The sequence below is a fragment of the Aricia agestis genome, chromosome 3 (genome assembly GCF_905147365.1).
Source record: "Aricia agestis chromosome 3, ilAriAges1.1, whole genome shotgun sequence".
NCBI classification, from domain to species: domain Eukaryota; kingdom Metazoa; phylum Arthropoda; class Insecta; order Lepidoptera; family Lycaenidae; genus Aricia; species Aricia agestis.
The window spans coordinates 22,197,775-22,222,153 of NC_056408.1; the positions used below are offsets into that span (position 1 = coordinate 22,197,775).

Consider the following 24,379-nt stretch of genomic DNA (forward strand, 5'->3'; position numbering starts at 1 on the left):
TAAACCATTACCTTTAAATTAATTAAGAAATAACAATATTTTGTGACTTTTATTCCGACGACGGCAATATTATATAAAGGGAGAATCTAAAGATGCAGCTGGAAGAAGTGAATCTTCTCTATCTGTTTAGGGCACGGTGAGGTTCAAGAAGTAAGAATACACAACATACAAGTAAGTATATTGAAAATAATGTTACGATATACATTTGAGTTCTTATTTTGTATATTTCATATTACCTACAGATATAGCTTGCAATTGAGTTTAAGGTCTCACTCTAAAGACGCCAACCGATGTAAATTGTAATCTGCTTATAGTAGGTACGTTAAGAAAACGAAGTTTCTAACGTCTTTCTGGATCAATTTTCATAATAATTTATCAACTATCATTTTTGACTACACAACTATTACCTATTAGTAGTATTAACGCCTATTACGCCTGATAAACTAATTCATATCATTTCAGACTATCATGATGAAGAGTGCTGCGTTCTGTCTGCTGGTCGCTGGGGCCTTTGCATATCAAGACATACCCGCCTCTTACAACTTCGATGAAGTATTAAAAGACAAGACCAAGCTGCACGACTTCTTTGGCTGTTTCCTCGACAAGAACCCTTGTACGGAGACCACATCTCATATCAAGAGTAAGTGATAGAGTGCTAAATTGACGGCGTGTATTAAAGACGTTCGAGAATAAGGCGACGTAAACGCCAGACTTTTATACCAAATTTCATCAAAATCGGTTCAGACATGCAACAAACAGACAGAAAGGCAGATAAACCATTTTGCAACGGGCTATCAAATTTTGCCGTATTTTCTAATAAGTATTACGATCCCGGAAGACGAAATTAAGATTTATTTAATCATCGTATATTTATCTGATATTTGCTAAACGGAAAACACGATTCACTTATTTTGACTCGATAGTTATATTGTTCGAAATTATGAATCTTTCTGGGCTTTTCAACAAATATCTGTTACACTTATTGAGAAATCATTCTAAAGTCCTAAACATAAAAAAATCACTTATAAACTATCCGGGGTCAAAGACAATGCGAAGCCAACATAGATGTGTTGCGAGGACATATTATATCGCTCAGCACGGCGAATCTCGGTTTAATGAATTTTCCAATATCCAAAACCTCAAACTTTTAAGAGAACCTATTTCAGATCATCTCAAGGAGTTGATCCTGGACGGATGCCGGGAGTGCGACCTTCGGCAGCGGCACTACGCGCACGTGCTCACCAGCGCCCTCAAAGACAAGTATCCTCAGGACTACAAGGAGTACCGCGCCAAATACGACCCCCAGGGGAAGTACTTCTCCAAGTTCGAAGACGCCTTGGTCGTACTAGTTCGACGTTCACGATGCGCAGTTCTACTTGGTTTCGGAAACTTCATTGCGCGACATCCAATAGCGCTGCGGGCATTTAATATGCCCGCAGCGCTAGGCACCAATGACCGCACGGTAAAGTTTCCGAATCCGTTATCCGAATAGTGAATCACCCACGAAACGCCTTACACAGTCTGTGCGGTCGACCGGTCGCGTTGGTACCCACTCCCCTATAGCTGCAGTTTCGACACGTTAGTTTTCCCATTGGCCAATAAAAGATTATGTTATAATACAGAATGTTTGAACAGTAAATTTTGTACATTTTATTACGCTTTGTGTGTGTTAAACATCTTTAATTCGGCTCGTAACAAGTAAAAAGCATAAAAGATTGACTTTTATTTAAAAAGAATAAAACGTTTAATAAAACAACTCAGTGGCCAAACTCCAAAGCTGAAATTAAGTGCCATCTAGCGATGAGTAGAAACATTAACTTCATTTTTAATCGTTTATACTCGGCGCGGCGAACTTTGATCCCTATGACACTGACAGTTAATAACATTGTAGTGGCGTCACCATTAAATTAGGATCATATTGGAGGCGTCTAAAAATAACATTTATAAATTTTACGTAAGTGTATGCTATAACAATGATATTCCGTTAGAATTTTTAACAATTCTTAACATTCACAAGAAATTATCTCAATCTGAATGTACGTTTACGTCTTGCAAAACTTACGTCGTGTGACATTTAACGATTATGTAAGTTTTGCAGGACGTACACGTAAATTCAGATTGAGATAATTTCTTGTAAATGTTAAGAATTGTTAAAAGTTCCAACGGAATATCATTGTAATGGCATAAAGCTACGTACAATTTATAAATGGCATTTTTAGACGCCTCCAATATGACCCTAAATTAATGCTGACGCCACTACAATGTTATTAACTGTCAGTGTCATAGGGATCAAGGTTCGCCGCGCCGAGTATAATCTGTCAACACAGAACGGATATGACGGTTTATAGGTAAAGTCATAGACATAATATATACTGTCGTATATTATGTCTATGGGTAAAGTATAGGGACCGTGCAGAAACTATAGAGGGCGTCGTAATTCGACAGCAGCGACACGACGCGAGTAAAAGAAGTAACTTGTGAGTGACTTTGGCTTCGCATTCTCTTTAACCCCGGCTAGTTTATAAGTGATTTTTTTATGTTTTAGACTATAAAATGATTAAAAGTAAAAGACTAGATGACGCCCGCAACTCCGTTGCGCCAAAAATCATTTATAGCGCGAGAACCGTGCATTTTCCCGGGATAAAAAGTATCCTATGTCCTTTCCCGGGGCTCAAAGTAGGTAAATCCATACCAAATTTCAGCAAAATTGGTTCATTGGTTTTGGGCGTGAAGTGCTAACAGACACACACTTTCGCATTTATAATATTGAGTATGGATGAGTTTCTAACCGTAACAAAGAACGAAAGCGTGAATAAAAATGTATAAAGCTTATCTAGTTATCTAAGAAAATATCTGAAAAGTAATCAGTAGCATCCATCAGCATAGAAAGTAAAAACTTGATAAAATATATTGCAATAAAATAATGAAGATGCTAAAATACTTATAATGATTAGGTACTGAAAATGCTTGTGGATTAATAAAATAAAACAAGTTCACTAAAATAAATGCTTTTATTTCATCAACCATCTGCGATTCGCTCGATACTTCACAACTTTTGTATGTCACTATTTTTAACTAATTTCAGTCTGGACCTCATCAGTGCAAACAACATACTATAAGTATTCTTTAAATAACACACAAAGACTACACTATTCATCTTTTTCCTACTTGAAGAATCATCCTTTTGAGAACCAACACTTTGACAAGATGGTTCAAGTTCAATACTATCCTCAGCGTTGAATTCCTGGCAGGATTTCTCCAAATTATCCTTACTTTTGATGCAAATTTATGCCAATTAAATGAGCGGTGTTAATATGTATATCAATTTAGATGGAAGCCAGTTTGGATGTTTACTGAAAGAAGTAACGGTTATAGGTTAGGTTCATATTGTGTTCATCAAAAATAAATTTACGTTTATAATCTACAAAATCCAGTGTTTTTACGAGTCTACACATAACATTCATGGTACGTTTTAAATACTTACGTATGTTTTTACCGGCTTTTATCCATTTCTTTCGTTTTTCAATAAGCCAAGGCATGTGAATACTTTTGGCAGAAAAATAGTAAAATTTTACATCGTTCGATTTGCCTTTATTTTTCTTGTATGTATTAGAACCGGAATCCGGGAATACAATAATGCATTTAAATCCTTGTACTTTAAAGGATTTCTTGACTGAAGCTTGACAATATAATCACAGATTACTAGTATATAATATAATTTTCGTAAAAGTTTCGGCTACTCGTCACTAGTAGCAGTGTCATCGCTCTGCACGGTGCTCTGCAATGTGACCATAGATAAAGTAAATATAGATGTAGTCTTATCCCGTCATCGCGTGGCCATTTTGTGCTTATTTTCATACAAGTAGTGTGCGTTTGTTTTCTTGGATAGTTTCTATTTGTCGACTATTTCGAAGCACATTATGATACAGAAAAGAAAGTCAATTAGTTTATGATATCGATTAACTATAGTTCAAGTGATGAGAATCCGTAAACACACGTAAAAAGCTATGCAATTTTTATAGCCAAATTAATCATTGATGTGACATTTTTAAGCACTAATATCTCATATAGCACGAATAAGGGATTAATAAACTTATAAATTATCTTTTTAGATTACAAAAATACCGATTGAAAAGCCCAAAAAACGTTGTTCAAAACTTACGTATTTAATGTTAAATCCACGTGTTTGAGGCATTCTTTGACCATTCTTTTGATTTATTTAGCGGAACCACAAAACTCAATAATATCTAGCATGAAATGTTCACTAAAAACCTTTACACTTTTATTACATGAAACATGCAGACCGACTCCTTTGTTATGTCCTAGTAAGTAGGACATAACATTACACGCTTTTGACGCTTATACATCCGGTTGACTGATTTCCACAGATTAGGATGATGACTGATGTCATTTTAACATTAATCATTTTTTGATGTCAATGACCAATGTTCGTTGCGAAACAATCTTAGCAATTTATTTAATTTTTTTCATTAATATAAAACTTGCATGATGCATCTTATGACATGGCTGGAAAAACTAATAACATTTCGATCTATGAGTTAAAAATGTCTAAGATTACATATTTTGTCATTCAGAGATTCGTAAGTAATCACTAATGACAGATGATGACCTCCAAAATGAATTGGTACCTAACAAAAGCATTACTCATGACTACTCATGAGTCATGCCTTTAGCCTTCTAGGTGAAATCATTGAACTTCCTTGTATTACGACTAGACGCTTCGATTCATACATTCCTATTGGCTCAGGCGGAATAGTTTCTTGACCTAAAAGGTACCTTATAACCTTCGTCCTTTGGAGGTTATACCAACATTGACAAGGCGCAGGACGGTGTTATCTGTACACTGAAGAGAAATCTATATACATGGCATGTATCATTATTCGCAAATCGCAAACGACTCACGAAACAGGCCAGAAACTTTCACTACATCCCGTTATAGGACATTTACCTACCACTGAGGCGTGAAATAAAACGAGCACATACAAAAACATGTTTTTTAATAATTGAGACATCATATTTATAATAAAATTACAGCAATTTGTATGTCGTACAAAAACAAAGTGATTATTGACTATTTCGTTTCGCGTTTATAGCAACTGAAGCTGTCCGAGATGGAGGAGACGGCGTAGTTTATTAAAAATACACTAATATAGTAATTACAATGATGGGAGACAGCAAGGCACGGGGCGCGGGGGCCAGGTGGCCTCGGTTCTCTGCTCTCTGTAAACGTCGGTGCTTTCTAAATACATAATTATTATTCGATAGGTTTATAACGCGCACGCTCTCATGATATTAAAAAACTATGATGTCACGACGATGGACATGTTACGTGTCGGGTGTATGAGGCGGCCTAGAAACCGTGCACTTTGAGTTGCTCGGGTTTCACCAGTCCCGACTTAGTGAGCCACTGACAAATGTTCTCGCGCTGGTCGCCCTGCAGCTGCAGCACCTCGCCGTACTCCGGGTGCTCCACGACGGTTCCGTTGCACGCGAACTCCTTCTTGCATGCCCGCACGATCTTTTTCAAGTCATATTCCGACGAGAGGCCTTGAATTGTAGTCAGCGTCTTACGCCCGTTCCGCTGCTGAATTCGGACGTGGACTAGTCCATCTTGTACGTCGTCTTCCGAGCTTTTGATAGCATCGGCGAATGGGTCGAATGTGTTGAGATTCTGGATGGACATACGATTGAACGTCTCTACTCTTTGTTCTAATAAAAATCTGCGATATGACGCAAGTACACGTTTCAACCAAGTTTCAACTGTCACTGATTGCACTGTGGCTATAGAACACAGTCGTCAAACGACTAATTTACGCAAACTCCAAAATGTAATGGCGGATAATATGGCGACAGAAGCAAAAAATGAGAATGTCACGCGGAGGCGGAAATAATTATCGATTTTTCCATAGACAAAACACAGAGCCAGTGTTACCAACTCCTAAAAATATTTAGGAATAAATATTTTTCACCAAAATTATTTTGCTTTAAATAATTATTACACTTACTTCTTATGAGTGAACTGAGTTGGATACAGTTTGACAAGGCTTTAATTGAATGTGTCAATGTCAGTCAATGTGCGCTGCTCGTAAAGGAGAACTGTCAAAAATGACGTTTTTGTATGATGGAAGCGTTAGTTCCTTTTCTCGCCACGTTCATAAACAGCCTTGTCGAACTCTACTCGAGAAGTGACGATACGTAGTGTGGCCGCTTCATCGTATTAATTCTCGCGTTAATCTCTTTGATGTACCGCCACTAGAGCTATCGCCAAACGGCAAACGGCATTGTAAACGCCGTTGAAAATTATCGCGTTAAATTGTAGCTACACCTACAGCTAACGTCCAACAACGCGATAATTAACGGCATTTGACGTTAGTGTGGCCCGTACATAAAATATTAAAACTTGACATTTATAATTTTATAAGCTACAAAAATCTTTGAAAATTCCTAAAAAAAAAAAGATATTCGATTTCTTTCCCTAAATTTTGGGCAAGCCCCCTTAGTAGGTAACCCTACACGCCTCCGTGTATCTTGTCTATGACATATAATCTTTTTATACGTTTTAAAATACTTGACTTTAGAGTGTACTTTATACAGCTTTACGAAATACATTATTTTTACCCAAATGTACGGATATTGTAGTATTTATTATTATTAGTATACTAACTGTCCCGGTGAACTTCGTGTCACTTTAAAACCTTCCCTGGACTTCTACGAATATTTAAGACTAAAATCAGCTCAATCCGTTCAGCCGTTTTCGACTTTTAGCAAGACTAACACATTTGGAAATCCATTTTTATATATGAGATAGTATTGTTTTACATAATCTTGTAGAAGCTTAGAGTTAAACTAATTTTATGCATCTCATATTAGTAGCATTTTTATTCTCTAAATGAGCACGAATCAAGCCCACTTAAGCATAATAATAAATTAATAATATTATGATGGGGCTATTTAACAAAATAATATAAAATACGTTTATTTCTGGCTGTTTGAACCCATATTTTGTTAATAAACCATAAACCTAAATACTATTTATGCATAATAATAATATTAGAATGAAAAATTTCCTTACCAAAACTACATTTGATTACTTAACTAAATCAAAGACAAAAATTTCTATAAATTAAATATAATATAAATTAAGTTTAATAGCCATGATGTCTTGTACCAAGAAAAATTACATAATATTTTAGTATCAAGTAGAAGAGATTTCACACATTATTAAAAGAATGAAAATTACTTTTAAGTATTTAAAAATATTTTATTTAATTTCTAGCTGATGCCAACATTTCCTCAGTAGTAAGAGGAGCCTTTAATTTCTTGCCAATTCTATCTGCTTTCAATTGTAACACAACATTTTGTGTGTTTTTTACATCTCTATCCAATTTCTCCATTCTCCGTTGTTTGTGTTGAATTTCTTCAGCAAACTGCTCCAGTTCTTTTAAAATCTCTTCTGTATTTTGTTGGGGAAGTTGTACTTTTGACTTGAACCGGTAATTTGCAATCGTTTCTATTTGAAGATTAAGCATTTTGTTTTCAACTAATGATGTCTTTTGCTCATATTCTGTACACATCTTTCCAAATCGTTTTCTTGATTCAACTACAATATTCATGAGATGTTCACATTTTTCTTCTAAAGCCATTTCTTCTTCATCTGAGACAGATTAAATTAAATTATAACTTATGGTACCTATCTGGACACATTGGATAGTAAATATTTTATTTGAAAAAGAAATTATAAACTTAAACTTGATATACTCAATGTAAACTAACAGTAGTTCGCATTGAGTGTATCAAACACTGTTAAGATGTTAAACAAACGAAAATGGGTAACGTTAATAATGACAAACTGACTTAACGTTATCAGCAAAGATAATATTATGCTGGGTAACATTATTTTTCTGATCATTTACTGGTATACTCAGGTAACATTAACTATCATATTAACCCATCAATCCCCAAATACAATAACAATTATTGAAAATCTATTCTGCGATACCCACAATGTAGGTGTTAATGGTAAAAAGTATTGTTAATACTATTAATTGACCACGGAGTCGCCGTGTATCGCTTCGCGACAATGCTCAGGCGCATGAAGTGGCAACAATGCTTTGGTACCTACCTAGATATTAAAAAAATATCGTAATTTATAACGTTAAAATATCGTCAAAGTTATTTTTAGTGTGATTTTGGTATCAATAACAAGCTCTGAGATAAAGCCCTTAAACAAGAAACATCTGTCACATCGTTGTCTATCGCGGTTTGTATAGAAAACGACGTTATGCTAAGTACTCACATACTGTTTTGCTCGATAGTTTACTCCGAATCGAAGGAAACGACATATTATGCTAAGTACTGACATACGGTTTTGCCCGACAGTTTTACTCCAAATCGAGCAATAATCACCGTGTGGACCGCGTAAAACTATCGAGAAAAACCGTATGTGAGTACTTAGCATAAGACAGTATTATTATCATAAATTATTAAAACAAGATTTATTTTATCAAAAGCAAAACAACATCACTAGAACTAGTCATTAACTAGGCTCAATCCATGGAATTAATATGTACTACCAACAGTATATATTAATTCCATGGCTCAACCTTACTTACCCATTGTGAATTTTTAACAGGACTATCTAAAGGTCTATTATTTCTTAAGACTTTATAAAAATATTTGTGTAACTCGTCCGTTCTGTGTAACGGCTTCAATGTTTTGTTTGTAAATAGTTTGTAAATTTAAATTTTAGATTTAAAACTGACAAAGGTGAATTGTCAAAATATGACACATTTTTGACGCTAACCCGTACAGTCTACAGATAACAAGTCATAAAATCTTCTTGTCTATGGTAATAATTTGGCCAGCAGCTGGACTCCGATGTACCATCTGCCAGCTACACTCAACCTAGGACCCGCGGGCCGCATGTAGCCCGCCGCGCCGGGACTTTGTCAGCGGCCCGCGTAAATCGAATTTTGAACAGCTCAATTTTTATCCCTAGGCAGTAGGCAGTAGGCCTTTTGGGTGGGATTATAGGCCACTGACGTTTTAGAATTTGAGGCAAACTAGCTCAATAGATGGCGCTCGAAAGGTACATATCTACATAGCAAGCCATCGTCGATTTTAATATTTTCAGAAATAGTGTGATCACGTGGTAAACTCGACATAGGTACAGAGTAAGGATTAGCAGAGAGACCATGTTCACCACTTGATATAAACGAAATCTTTAATGAATTTTGTATTATAATAAAATGATGTATTAGGTATTTAAATATGATGTTTGTTCTGTACTCAGTACTCACAAACTTAAAAAAAACGAGCAATTCTTGTATATATATATATATATATATAAATCGATCTAGCTAGGAATCATTTTCAGAAAATGTCTTTTTATTCGTGTTTTATTGATAATCGATAAACTGGTTATACATTTATTTAAAGCGGGAATTAAGTCTGATCCGAACAGACCTATATCAATTTTACCGACTCTTAGCAAACTATTTGAAAAAATAATTTTAAAACAGCCATTGGTTCACTTTAATTCAAATAATTTATTACACGAAAATCAATACGGTTTTACTAAGGGTCGTTCACAACGGATGCTGGTATAGGTCTTCTATGTAGTATATTTGAAGCTTGGGAGGGATCGCAGGATGCCTTAGGTGTCTTCTGTGACCTCTCTAAGGCCTTCGACTGTGTCGAGCATGCTACATTGATTAGGAAATTACACCACTATGGCATAAGGGACTCAGCACTCAATCTTTTGACATCTTACCTCAAAAATAGGACTCAAAGGGTTGAAATCAATAATAAGAGATCAAATGGAACCAAAATAGAATTAGGTGTCCCACAGGGATCTATTTTGGGCCCATTTCTTTTACTCGTCTACATAAATGACCTACCTTATCTAGTTAAGGATAATGATAATGAAATAGTACTTTTTGCTGATGACACTTCACTTATTTTTAAAGTGAAGAGACAACAGTCTAATTACGACGAGGTAAACTGTACTCTTTCAAAAATAGTACATTGGTTTAATGTTAATAATTTACTTTTGAATTCTACGAAAACTAAATGTTTAAAGTTTACTTTGCTCAATGTACGGCAAGTTCAAACCAATGTACTATTGAATGATGAGAAAATGAATTTGGTGGACACCACTGTATTTTTAGGTATTACACTCGATAGTAAATTACAGTGGGGTCCTCATACTGCTAAACTCGCAGATAGACTCAGTTCTGCAGTCAGAAAGATTAGGGAAATTTCTGACGAAGACACTGCACGATTAGTATACTATAGCTATTTTCACAGTAGAATGTCATATGGTATCCTTTTATGGGGAAAAGCTGCCGATATTAATACTATCTTTGTGCTGCAGAAGCGAGCTATACGTTCGATTAACAAAATGTCTACATTTGAATCTTTGAGAGAAAAGTTTAAAGAAATTGGTATTCTGACAGTAGCTTCTCAATACATTTTGGATAATGTAATACATGTTAGAAAAAATATATGTAAATTTAAAGCCGAAGGTGACATTCATTGTAGAAACACCAGAAATAAGTACAAGCTAGATTTGCCAGTGATCAGACTTAGTAAAGTCAGTAAATCTTTTAAAGGTCAATGTATACGCCTTTTCAATAAAATCCCAGAAAACTTTCAAAATCTTTCAATTAATAAATTTAAGAAAGTAGTCAAAGAGCGTTTGTGTGCCAAAGCCTATTATAAGGTCAATGATTTCATAAATGATGGCACATCTTGGGAGTAGGATGGCTGCTTACAAGGCTACTTCTACATTATTGTACATGACTTACTATGTATGTATGTTGACATTGTATAATTTTAAGTTACAGCATTGTAAATTTTATTTTAAAAGATTAATTTTTTTACCTCACTTTTTTTTGGTAAAAAAAGTGGGCCCCGTGCGAGTTTCTTACGCCGGTTCTTCTCGCCGGGATAGTTCCCGAACCGGTGGTAGGCACCGTAGCTATTATTAACATTCTGAAAGTATTTTCTTAAAATCTACTCAGAAATAAAACATTATTTTTTTTTATTTACTGAAAAATATGACTCTTCCTGACATCTATTGGCGAATAATAATACTATTTTGTTAGCAACTAATTGTTTTAACGACCAGCAGATGGCGTTATTAAGTAACACGAAGTCAATGAGTGTTTGCTATACCGAGCAAAGCTCGGTCATCCAGGTACTTTACTTTTAAATGTCGTCGCGATTATCGTTCAAAAAATATATTTTTTTGAAGATGCAAAAAATACTTATGATTACAGAATATGCTTGTGGATTAATCAAATAAAACAAGTTCACTAAAATAAATGCTTTTATTTCATCAACATTTTGCGATTCGATCGATTCCATCTTCACAACTTTTGTTTGTCACTATTTTTAACTAATTTCAGTCTGGACCTCATAATTGCAAACATTATTTACGTATTTTTTAAATAACACACAAAGACTGCACTAATATTTAATATTTTTCCTACTTGAAGGATCATCCTTTTGAGAACCAATACTTTGACAAGATGGTTCAAGTTTAACACTATTACGGAGTACTATTACATTATATTCTGTGCCTCAGTGTTGAACTCCTGGCAGGACTCCTCCAAATTATCCTTACTTTTGATGCAACTTGTTGCATTCTAGATGATGTATTTGAAATCTTTAATTTTTTATTTTTTTAAAAGAGTTTTTTTGATTTTCTTCTCGGACAGGAAGAATTGTAGGTAGGCTATGATATTCTATTATAAAATAAAACACATTGTAGGTAGTGTACAGGATTTTCCGATCTTGGCCAATTAAATAAGTGGTGCATAAGTATGTAAAATTAAGATGGAAGCCTCAAGCCAGTTTTGATGTTTACTGAAACTTGAAAGAAGCAACGGTTATGTTCATATTGTGTTCATAAAAAATGAATTTACTGTTATAATAGATACAAAAAAGTGTTTTTACGAGTCTACACATAACATTCACGGAACTTTTTGAATACTTACGTATGTTTTTATCGGCTTTTATCCATTTATTTCGTTTTTCAATAAGTCATGGCATGTGAATAATTTTGGCAAGAAAATTGTAAAATTTTACATCGTTCGATTTGCTTTTATTTATCTTGTATGTATGAGAACATCCGGGAATACAACAATGCATTTAAATTCTTGAAAATACTCAAATTTCTCAAGAAATTCCGTAGCTTGACTAAAGCTTGACAATAAAATTTTCCGTGCAGAGCGATGACACTGTCACTAGTGGCAGTGTCATCGCTCTGCACGGTATATATTTGTGAACTGTATACTCTATGATAGACAATCAGCCTCTGACACACAGATTTGACTTATGTCATTCAATTTTTATCCATCAAAGCGCCTGTGGAATTAAAGTGGCAAATTCAAATTATTATTTATCAAAAACGAAGCTGACCAGAACCTTCGAAATCATAATTTAAACATTTTTGTGTAAAAATATTTTTTCCTGCATTTATTTTCGCTGAATTCTAGTCGAAATAAAATTTTGAAAGTATCATTCTTCATTACTTTTTTTTAGTAGTAAATGGATTTAAATCAAAATTCTAAGCTGTTAGGAACCTTGGTAAGGAACGTAACAAAGCCAACGATATCAAAATACTTAGATACGACGTATGCCGTCAAAACTGTAGCAATGTTTTTGCATGCAAAATGCGTATCGAGAAAATATTGTCGTCCTTTTTTGTCTTACAGTAATAGCATATACTACTTTCTCTTTCGCTCATTTTACGCTTTAATCGAATCGAGAAAATATTGTCGTCCTTTTCTGTCTTACAGTAATATCATATACTATTTTCTCTTTCGCTCATTTTACGCTTCGCTTTGATTTTTCTCTTAAAATGGAAAACAATAATTTAAATATTAATAAAATCTTAGTAATTACGTGTGAAATATTACACCTTTGGCTTTATTAGTATTCCTCGTTTTGTTACTGCACTGTCGGAAGGCACATGACGGCATTCTAGAGTGAAATGTAGCGAAAAACAACGTGGTAATTAATGAATTAAACACGTCCGGCTGTTACCAAAGAGAATATAATCACTACGTTTTACCGCGTCCTAAGGCACACTGCTCTCAGATGAGTGAGCTCACTCATTTCGAGGGTGACACATTTTAGCGCTGACGATTCAAGTATGGAATGCCTTTTCTAACGTTCTAATTCTATGAACAAAGCTACAAAAAATGTTTAAATGCTTATGCGGGCGCCAGACATGTGATCAAATACGCAAATTCGCCAAGTGTGGCTCTGACATTTGCCTATATTTTGTGCAAATTAATTGCTAGCATTTTCCTATTTGTGCAAAGTTTGCTCAAACTTTGAAGCCCATGTCTGGCGCCGGCTTTACTTCTGGTCAAAGTTCTAGTGAAAATAAAAACATGAAATTTCACTAATTCTCGTTGTATACGGCCTTAATGGGATCAATAAAACATCTTTGTCGTTATAAAGATGTTATAAAGATCCTGCTTCCTACTATCCTATCCTACTTCCTAGTATACTACTAATAATATAAAGGCGAATGTTTGTTTGAATTTATGGGTGTATGGATGTTTGTTACTCTTTCACGCAAAAACTACTGAACTGATTTTAATGAAACTTTACTATAACATAGCTTATACATCAGAATAACACATAGGCTACAATTTTAACCGACTTTCAAAATGGGGGAGCTGTTATGTTCGTTTTTTTATGTTCAACGATTACTCCGCCGTTTGTAAATCGATTTCAAAATTTTTCTTTGGGTGTATCATCCCAATTTGGTATTATATTCACAAAAGTGGTGATCTGATGAAGGATCCATAAGTAATCGATGGAACTCCTAAAAATTTACAAGGAAACATGTGGTGACTTCGGTTTCGTGAGAAGTATTCTAAGCATATGCTACCAACAAGTAAGATTTTGCACCGAGGTATACCTGGTATACCAACCGTGGTTCGGAAGGTGCTGAGAGAACTCTTGATTCTTTATAAATACAAGTTTGGGAGTTTTGGCGTTGTTTTAAGAACGGAAAGCATATGCTACTATGCAAATTACATTCATCATCATCATCATCACTACTATGCATCGTCCCATGATTATGAGCCTATTATGACCCTGTTATTGGTACTTTTCATAGTCTTTTAGATCGAGGCTCGAGTTTGTCAAGCGATAAGTAATTTAAAAAATCTATACTTAATATTATAAACCTGAAGAGTATGTTTGCTGAACGCGCTAATCTCAGGAACTACAGGCCCAATTTAAAAACTTATTTCAGTGTTAGATAGCTCATTTATCGAGGTGATTAAGGCTATAGGCTATATATTATTACGTTAAGACTAATACGACCGAAGAAACTTAGGAAAATGTGGGAAAATGGGGGGAAATATTAGAAAGGGTTTATCTCACGAACTACTGGAGCAATTTTTATAGCAATATTTGACACAGATATAGAGACGACCACGTGAAGGGAGTATACATAGCTATTTTTTATGGGAAAATGTACGGTTTCTGTACAATTCCTAATATACGCGGGCGAAGCCGCGTGGGACATCTACTTTTAAATAATTTAATAATTTTATTATGTACAAAAATATGTGCTTTTAATAATACATTATCTTTATTTATAAGAGTTTTATTCAGTTTAAGGAGTTGCAATGTAGACGGCGTTTTTAATAATTTTCTTAAATTCTTGTTCAGATATCTGAAAAAAAGTTAATCACATTATTCATTTTAAACAGAACATTTGTGAGATAAAAGTCTGAAAATGAAATTTAAAAAAGTTTTCACTGTTGGTAGTGTATGATTCGATATATTTATACTTACCAAACCATCAAAATCTTTATCAGCATCTTCTATCATTTCTTCAATTTCTTCATCAGTCAAATCAACACCCAGAATTTCGGTTACTTTCTTCAAATTTTCAAAACTTATCATACCTAAAACATACCATTTGAGTTTTCCAAAATATGTCCAACTAAATGACGCCAACAAGTCGCTCCCAGGTTGCGCCAAAATAGGCTACTTGACCTAATTTTTTTCTTCATGCATTAGCATGAAGAAAAAAATTAGGTTCTTAATCATTCATTTTCACAAAAAAACTAATATTTTAATATTTTACACAGTAGAAAGCCATTAAAATGTTGATTGAAAAATATGCCTTATATATTATGGCGCCGAAAACACCGTCCGCCATAGTGTGACGTCATACGTTTTGTATTTTAAACTCTTTTTATTGATAATTTTTTTATGTGCTAAATGTAAGAGTCTATAAGTGCCCAAAAATTATAAAATAATTAAATAAGAAATTAGAAATCATTTGTAATATTGAAAACTTTTGGATAAAAGTTTTGGCCATTTCATTTCCCGTCTACAATAAATGGAGATAATATATAAAACTGATGTTTTATTTGAATTATTCAAGAAAATATATTTTAGAAATCTTTCTAGGCTTATTCTTATTATTTATGTACAAATCAACTTAAATATAACGAGCGCGATAAATAAAAGATATTAAATTAGGAGTATGATGACGTCACATCCAAATCGGAAGTACCTACCGCAAAAGCGTTTTCGTCAGTACAAATCCTATTTTCATAAAATCATATTTTCAAATCGACTTTATTTATCAATCATAAGCTTTTATTTGATGATAAGGGTGAAATACGGTTTCCTAGGCCAAGTTCTACTAGAAATATGCATTTGTTCAATGAAATTGAATATAGGTCAAGTAGCCTATTAGTTTTTCGCGCGAAAACCGTATATTTTTCCGGGATAAAAAGTATCACACGTCCATTCCCAGGACAAGTATCTCCATAACAAATTATAGCGGCTTAGGCAAAAGAGGTAACCGACAGACACACTTTCGCATTCATAGTATTAGTATGGATATCAGCTCTGGATTTATGTATAGGCAGTAGGGATACCGTATAGGTTATGGCCTATGGGAGGCAGTGTCCTATGGCGTCCTAGAGCGGGCGGCAGCGTCCTAGGATAGCGGCGCAGTTACTACATAGGGGCGGAAAAATAAAGAAGCCAACTCTTAAAAAATCCAAACGATTTTGATTTCATTTGGAGTATCATGGAATCGGCTGCCTATTAAGAAGCCGACTAATCCAAAATTGTCGATTTTATAAATCATTTTTGTACTTGATAATAAGCCCCGAATTGTTTAATTTTCTAAACATAGATACTACATTATATTTCCAAGAATTCGATCTGAGCGAAAACACGATATCGTAAAATTTTCTCGATAGAAAAAAAATCACAGAAATGCATCTAACTTTGACGATTTTTTTCATATATTTCCAAAACCATGCATTAAACTGAGTTAATATTTTTACACATCATATAAAATTCTTTCACCGAGGGTTCGACCTAGCGGATTTTGAATATTCTTTATATTTTTTAAAACCACTTTGGAGCTTCACCGCTAAATTTGTCTCACCTCTCAGTCGCCAACAGTCGCGTTCGCGCGCGCCTGAGGAGAGGATGTACTTCGGATTGAGAAAATATTTAATCGAAACCATGGGAAACAAACAAAAATTAAATAAACACACTAAGAGCAACCTTTACAGGAGAAAACTGGAGCCGATGAACAATAGGGATGATGACAAGGTCAAATTTAGCGAATTTTGTTAATAAAATAAAGAAATCACGGTAAAAAATAAGTGTTCCCAAAATTTCAGCTTGATAGCATTTGTTATGCGCCTTCAAAGTTGGATATTCAAGTCGATTTTTTTTCAATTAAATTTATTAATAGATATTTGTATACAATTCGATAACTTATGCAATTAAAAGCAACTTTTGTTATGAAACCACTTTCATAAACGCAATATTTAATTACCTGTCGAACAAAGTTGTCTTCCAATGCGTACAAACTACGAAAGACTGACGTCATACTTTCGTAGCACTTTGTATGGAGCGTTTCGGGCAGTTTTTTGTTGTCATATCTTGGTGAATTTTTAAGCTATCAGAGTCATTCTTTCAGCGATGTTACTATTTTTTAAGTGTCTTTCAATTACCGATAAGAAACAAAATAGTCATCATGCCTATTGTAGAAGGATTTTTAATTTTATATAAAATATGTCTATTTGTTTACAAAGATAATATTATCATGACAAATAATTTGTCAAACCCATATGTTGCGGCCGCACATGCGTAGTGCTTCGTGCTTGAGATGATACCATTGGACGATCTGCGTGTGTCGTCCAATGGTATCGTCTCATAGCACGAAGCTTCGTGACGATAGACGAATCAGCGCCCGCGGCAATAGAGATTGAAAAAATAAATCAGCTTTAAATCGATATAGTTTTGACAAAAAGTAGTGTATGACAGCGATTTGAAAATCGATTTGGTTTCAATGAATGTCGTACTCGATACCACAATAGACATAACTACCAGTAGTTCGACTGCAAAGAAACGGACAGGTTTCAATATCTGTCAAATTCGTCGGGTTTCACTAGGATTATGAATGAAGTGTCCCTCGCGCTGGCTGATATAATTTATTTTTAAATATTTCAAAATTGGATTCTGCCAATTTTAATCGCATGTGCCAAAACACAAACAACAATACGAACAAAGAGGATCCATCGAATATATTGTCATATTTTTAAATTCGTAGGTAACAAGTTAACAACCCTAGCGACGATTTTCGTTATATTACGTCAAATTTAAAAATTTCAACATCAGTTCTAAGTCGGCATACTCTATCATTCTGTCTACTCTGTCGATACTAAGGAAATATCGAATAAATTTCTTCGGAACAATGCTACGGTCTTGAATGATAAGATTAAATTGTCAAACAGTGATAACATTATAATCAATGATATTCTATGTTACTAACGTAACTAGATTGGAAGTTTACGGTAGCAACGCGTTGCCACTTCGAAGATGCCTGCAGGCATATCTCACATACATAATGACATAACGAATATATGACTTGACATTGTCTTTTGAACAAAAAAGTGGTTACGCATTTCTGAGAATCTTTTGTAAGACATTGCTACTCTAGTATTTTAGAAACTCATTGATTATAATATTATATGCAAAATTCACTACTTCGACCATTCGCTTGATAATAAATAATAATAAGAGTATGAACAAAAGTGACGGCACATTTATGTAAGGATTTAGAAGAGTACATAATATATTATAAGGTCTTTTATACCTATGATATTGCCGTTTTTTTTTTAAATGTTCTTTTTAGTAACCAAAGGGTAAAAACGGGACTCTATTACTAAGACTTCAATGTCTGTCTGTCTCCAGGCTGTATCTCAAGAACGGCTATAGCTAGACTTCTGAAATTTTCACTGAATATGTATATCTGTAACAAATACTAAAAACAAAATAAAATAAATATTTAAGGGGGGCAATACAACAAACCTGATTTTTTGCTATTTTTTGCTTGATATCGATAATTACTATTGCTAGGCACTTGAAATTTTTACAAAATCCTTAATTATATTTGTACTTTAATAATGGATAGTAAAATTAATATTGAAGAGAGCTCCCATTCAAAAATTACAATTTTTGGGCTATTTTTAGCTCTATAACGGTACAGAACCCTTTGTGCGCGAGTCTGACTCACACTTGGCTGATTATTTCGAACTTACTTATTTCTGTTATTCAAAGTGCAATCCGTGCAATCAATGCACCTTTGCCAACACAGTGGCAGTGTATGGATTCTTCTGGATATTTGACTAGAAGACCCGGCAAACGGTAGTTTGCCAAATAAATTATTTCTAGTATAAATAATATAAATATATGTCAAAAAGCAGATAAAAAATTATCCTCAAGCCTAACGAATGTATGTATGCAAAATTTCATTGAATCGGTTGAGCAGTTCGCTTACAAACATTGTGACATAAGAATTTTGTATATTTTAATCTGACAAATGTCAGATCAGACAATATTTTACGCAAATACACACAAAAACTAACCAAATTCGGACGTGGACAAAGACATGGCTAATGGCTAGTGGATTATATTAAATAAAATTATAATATTTTTGTAACAACTACAGCAGAATCGATCCAGTAGTGTCAGAGCCTATTCGATTTCGATAAATAAACATATTATCATAAAGTAATACTAGTGTATAAGGCAAAAAGTATTAATTTGATTCTCAAAGTACAGATGGAAAATGTGACTCGAACTTCTCAATATTTTATCTGATATATTTGTTTATACTACGTTCGTACAAAAAGTGGTTACGAGAATAATAATTACACAAATTTATAGCCGCGGTGACATTTTGAATGCGTTGGGCGAGTACGAGGGGTATGAAGTGCGCGGGTGAAAACCGATTTTTTTCTGTCATAGGTCGCCCCCTTAATCCCTATAGTAATTAATAATAATCTGCAAGGAATAACTTAGAATAACCTGTATTATCGGTATCGAAAAGGTGAAAACTTTTCATAATATCGTCGTCACTGTCTAAAGACATTATCTTGCGCATGATGGCTGTTTCGAAGTTTTCGTAACTTAGTGCGCCTGTTTTGCCTTTATCAACGGAATTAATCATTGATAATAATTCTTCTTTGGTTGGTTCATAACCTGTAAAACGCGATACAATAAATTATATGTCTACCAGAATCTGATGGCAAAAAGTGAGAATATAAATTGACTCTAGTAATACCGGGGTAATTGGAATAAAACTAGTTGTTTAGACTAGTTAGGAGATAAACATACAAAAATTCCTGACCCCTCCGAGGTGAGCTAAAATTTCTGCTTTCGACTTTTCCAAGCAGACTCCCATTTAGGGCATTCGTTTACTAGGCTATTAGTCAAATTCGTTCAAGGAGGTACAGCGAATAGTTACTATATACTGTATACATAGTTTTTATTATTCGTAGATAAAACTAGTAAGAAAGGCAATAAATAAAGTAAATTAGAAAATAAAGGTTCACCTAGAGCTTTTACAGCCACTCGAAAATCTTCCGCTTTGATTTTTCCCTCGCCGGCAAAGTCGAGCAAGTTGAAAGCTTTACGAAGTTCGCTTTTCTGAAAATAAATAACATGAGAATTCAGTCAAACATGAAACATCTAAATTATAATATAAAATTTATTGGGCAATGTTATAATTTTAACATTTGTTGGACAATGCCATAGTTTTCAGGCATCCCTCACCTCATATTTTAAATTAAGGAATGGGTTTAGGTGGTATAGCCCATTTCAATTTAGCTGATCTTCCGTACCTGGTGATCAGCTAAATTGAAATGGGCATGAAATGAATCTTTGATACTTAAATTGCTCTCATTTTTTAAGCCTTTCTTATTTGCCATTGTGCAGTTTAACCAATTCTCGAAGTTGCCTCGTAACATCAATATAATATCGACCAAATAATATTGGTTGATAGGTGGGGTCACAAGCGTAGCTTAGCAGTAAGACAACAATCATGTATCATAGAGCAATATAATACTGCCACGGACGTAAAAAAAATACGGACGGATCGCCATTAAGAAATGAGTGAAGCACCCTTAAATCTTAATAAGCCCAGGCGATCATACGTACACATCTTGCACACGCACTCGCACTGTAATAAGCCGATCGTACCGCCATTACGCAAATAGACTGCATCGCGGTGACACGTCTTTGTCATTCATAAATAAAAATAAATATGCCATCTTGTGTTGTAAAATGGTCCAAGAACAATACAACCTTACACAAAAAACATCAAGGAATAATATTTCATAGGTAAGATAACATATTTTTAAAGTATTTTGATAAAATAATGTAAATATTAATTCAACTTCAACAGGTCAGTAATGTCCATAACAAAGTGGGGAAATTTTCCCCAAACCGGGGAAAATTTTAAATTATTTTTAAATAATCAAATAATTAATTTTATTGTCTTTTATTAGTGTCATGTAAGTATTTAGCATACTATTGACCAGTAATTAGGCAGGAATACAATAATAGGGGTGTAGACAGTAAACGAAATCTAATACAAATTATTGTTTTTTTGAGAGTTTGTATTATAGAATTACCGAAAATGGACATATTTTACTTAATAACTTTATAATATTTTTTTATATTTAATAAGTGATTTTTTAAATTGAAATAAGAGTGTATTTATTTTTTATACATATTTTTAGGTGTAACAAAATACTTATGTACTATCAGAGAAGTTGATTCCTATGCAAATCGGGGACCTAAGTAGTTTGGTTGCGTTACGTCAAACCCAGCCGACAGATCACAATTAACATTGAATTGACATAAGTATTCGACCAAATAACGTTGGTCTGTAAATTGCATAGGAATCCTTCCTGGTACATAAATTCCTTGCTGGTACATCTGTAAAATAAATATATTTCCTAAAAATAGTCTACACCCCTATTAATTTCTTAATTTACAAAAGTGGATATAATTGTTGTTTGACGACCTCTGTGGCTCAGTGGGTGGGCTGTCGGTAGCTCAAGCCGGGGGTCGCGGGTTCGAATCCTGCCGACGGAACAAAAAGTTTTCAAAGTTCCTGGGTCATGGGTGTGTATTAAATATGTGTATCATATAATAAAAATCTTAAATATATGTATAGTATAACAGTATTAAATATATTTCCGTTGTCTGGTACCCGTAACACAAGTCCTTCAGGTACTTAGCACGGGGTCAGACTGACGTGGTGTGAAGCGTCCATAGATAAAATTGTTGTCTTAGATTTCCTTCAGTAGTAGGGGAGGGAAGGTGCTATTGGTGTAGTCACCCGAGCGTCATTGAGACCTAGTAGGAATGAAAATATTGAATGGACCTCTAGACCAGGAATAAATTTAACACCATGTTAGGTGATTTGATTTGACGTTAGCGCATGGTAGAACTCTCGATAGCTCTAACAGGCCGTTAACTGATTTAACAAGCCATTATTTATTTTACATTACTTGATTGTTTGATGAAACGGGTTACGGGACTTAAGTATCTTATATCTTTTCGTATACAGGTTTCTTATATAGGTTTCGGGGGCGATGAATCTGTCTAGCTAGGAATTATTTTTAGAAAATGTCATTTTATTCGTGTTTTATCGAATACCGAGCAAAGCTCGGTCAAATAGCTAGTAATAATTTTATTATTGTAAATGTTTGTACATAATCATTATTACTAATAATGTTATGTAAATAATATACTTCTCTGTACGTAATATGTGTTTTTTTTCTATCTATAGTGTCATAAAAATAATATTTTCATTATGACATCTTTAACAACCGCTTACATTTCTAAAGCGAAAAAAACATAAAAATATGTTTAAGTATAAAAAATACATTTAACTTGTCTGAGTTTACAAAATTTAAAAAGTAGGGAAATTTATGATTTATATGGCAACCCTCATATCACGCACACGTCCTACACGGGCGGCCATAACTAGGCTTCACTCGTGATTAGAGAAGGTTACGTCCGTACTTTTTTTACGTCCGTGAATACTGCATATTATTATACAAACTGTTATCATAATTTACATATTTTATACATACTTGTTCCTTTGTAAGAGTCAGTCGGGCAACAACGTTTTTTTCTTTCTCGGTTGAATCCGTTTCAAGCATTGATGCTGAAACATCTGGTAAATTTATGGAAATATCAGTTATCATTGTAACTACACTTTCAAAAATCACGAATATTCCACAACAAATAATAAATCTTATAATCGTATAGAAACGTGCACTTTCCTCTTTGCAATTCACCAATTTGTCAATATTTTTCATTTATTTTTATATTTGACCATGGTCAAAATTTTGGCCCGTTGACGTAGGTTACACGATCAGTTGTTTATTAATCTGATCCATCTTGGATCCATCAATCTGGTAAATATTGACGGAAAACTGATCGTCAACCCACGGATTGATGGACATTTTTTTAATAACTAACCATCAGTTTTCCGTTTCAGTTTGGTGGATCAGATTGATGAAAAACTGATCGTGTAAGCTACGTTGTCATAAGGAGAACACTCCCCCCCCAAGTTTCAAGTCCAGATACGATCAGTGGTTTAGGCTCTACGATGATTCCACTTTCAGGACAAAGCCTTTTTTGCGCTTTTATAATATAATGTTTCACATCTATTATTAGTAAGTAGGACAGAATGTGACATTTTATTGTAATTAGTTTAAATATAAATGAATGTTCCTATAAACTGTTGATGTGCCAATAAATAAATAAATAAATAAATAATACAAAATTACGTCTACCTACTTGATGTCTACCTACATGTGCCGGATTTATATTTTTTGCTTTATTTCCGCTGCGCCCATTGTACGAAATACGGAACCTGTCGGCCCTCTATGGACGCTGTCGCCTCTATGCCGCAGCCTATTTATAATTTAGGATTTTTATAAATTTTGTTTTTAAGTAAAAGTAAGGTGCCCATTGAAAATCAGCGTTGCGGATCCGTTCGCAACATTGCTCAATGGGAACCAATTTGGTATTACATGGGATAGTATTTGTAGTTAAGAATTATTTTTGTAAGATGCTATATAAGTAAATTTATTTTTCTTTCTTTCTTTCTATTTATAAATCTGGGGCTGCATGTAACCGCCTACTATTATGCCGCGGCCGCACTTGCGTCTATCGGCATGAACTTTGTGGGCACGAAGCTACGTGCTATGAGACGATACCATTGGACGATACACGCAGATTGTCCAATAGTATCGTCTCAAGCACGAAGCACTACGCATGTGCGGCCCCAGCATTACAGTATACCAAATGAAACTTTTCTGTTTTTAATAATTATTAAAATATTTTTATTAATAAATTTATTAATAATTATTAATATTATTTCGAGAGAGAGAAAATAATCACTACGGTTTAGCTCGTCTGTCAAGCGCCCAAAATGGGCGTCTTACTCTAAAATTTAGTATTTTGTTTGAAATATAAAACTATGTGTATTTGCGCCACTGTCCACTAAAGGCTGTCACAGACAGAGCAGGTGATGTATATTAATATACATTACATCCCGGGATGTATATCTTTACATTATATTAATGTATCACACACACAACAGGTAATGTAATGTATCTTTCCCTACATTTCAATGCTAAACGCCCCGCTTGACGCACATTTCAGCTGCTAAAGTGTTATACTGCAGGCTGTTCTTATTTTTAATGTTGTAATACTATGGCCTTCCGAGTTACTTGCTATTAGATTCACTAGATAGTTCATCAGAAGATGATTCGGATTGTAATTTTGATGCGCGTATTGTTACATATTGTGCCAAAAACAGAATGATGTGGTGAAGATAATATTTGATTGAAAATATAGGCTCTGGACACTGACCTCCATTGTATAATGGAGATCAGTGGCTCTGGAAAACAGACTTTTTTTTTCTATGAAATAAGGGGGCAAACGAGCAAACGGGTCACCTGATGGAAAGCAA

The 24,379-nt window shown here is 34.2% G+C and overlaps 4 protein-coding genes across 7 annotated transcripts; 1 reads left to right on the forward strand and 3 right to left on the reverse strand.

Moving 5' to 3' along the window:
* LOC121725319 (ejaculatory bulb-specific protein 3-like) lies at nucleotides 1-1,626 on the forward strand. The gene is made up of 3 exons (XM_042112210.1): nucleotides 1-171; nucleotides 463-640; nucleotides 1,167-1,626. The coding sequence occupies exons 2-3, from the start codon at nucleotides 469-471 to the stop codon at nucleotides 1,490-1,492; spliced, it is 498 nt and encodes a 165-aa protein (XP_041968144.1). The 5' UTR covers nucleotides 1-171; nucleotides 463-468; the 3' UTR covers nucleotides 1,493-1,626.
* A 3,375-nt stretch (nucleotides 1,627-5,001) lies between these two features.
* LOC121725354 (eukaryotic translation initiation factor eIF1) lies at nucleotides 5,002-5,895 on the reverse strand. The gene has a single exon (XM_042112244.1). The coding sequence runs from the start codon at nucleotides 5,702-5,704 to the stop codon at nucleotides 5,372-5,374; it is 333 nt and encodes a 110-aa protein (XP_041968178.1). The 5' UTR covers nucleotides 5,705-5,895; the 3' UTR covers nucleotides 5,002-5,371.
* A 1,373-nt stretch (nucleotides 5,896-7,268) lies between these two features.
* On the reverse strand, nucleotides 7,269-8,765 carry LOC121725387. Its single transcript, XM_042112296.1, has 2 exons — nucleotides 8,634-8,765; nucleotides 7,269-7,675 (listed from the first exon to the last, which is right to left on the reverse strand). Exons 1-2 carry the CDS (start codon nucleotides 8,635-8,637, stop codon nucleotides 7,287-7,289), a joined length of 393 nt encoding a protein of 130 aa, XP_041968230.1. The 5' UTR covers nucleotides 8,638-8,765; the 3' UTR covers nucleotides 7,269-7,286.
* A 5,884-nt stretch (nucleotides 8,766-14,649) lies between these two features.
* On the reverse strand, nucleotides 14,650-23,272 carry LOC121725386 (caltractin-like). 4 transcript variants are annotated; one of them, XM_042112295.1, is made up of 6 exons: nucleotides 23,215-23,272; nucleotides 22,488-22,570; nucleotides 19,935-20,028; nucleotides 19,408-19,581; nucleotides 14,851-14,963; nucleotides 14,650-14,728 (listed from the first exon to the last, which is right to left on the reverse strand). In XM_042112295.1, the coding sequence occupies exons 2-6, from the start codon at nucleotides 22,554-22,556 to the stop codon at nucleotides 14,669-14,671; spliced, it is 510 nt and encodes a 169-aa protein (XP_041968229.1). In that variant the 5' UTR covers nucleotides 22,557-22,570; nucleotides 23,215-23,272; the 3' UTR covers nucleotides 14,650-14,668. The 4 variants fall into 4 exon arrangements, with proteins under 4 accessions (XP_041968229.1, XP_041968227.1, XP_041968226.1 ...); XM_042112293.1 differs by lacking the exon at nucleotides 23,215-23,272 and adding an exon at nucleotides 22,879-22,973 and having other exon boundaries at nucleotides 22,488-22,681; XM_042112292.1 differs by lacking the exon at nucleotides 23,215-23,272 and having other exon boundaries at nucleotides 22,488-22,869.
* Between the last annotated feature and the right edge of the window lie 1,107 nt (nucleotides 23,273-24,379).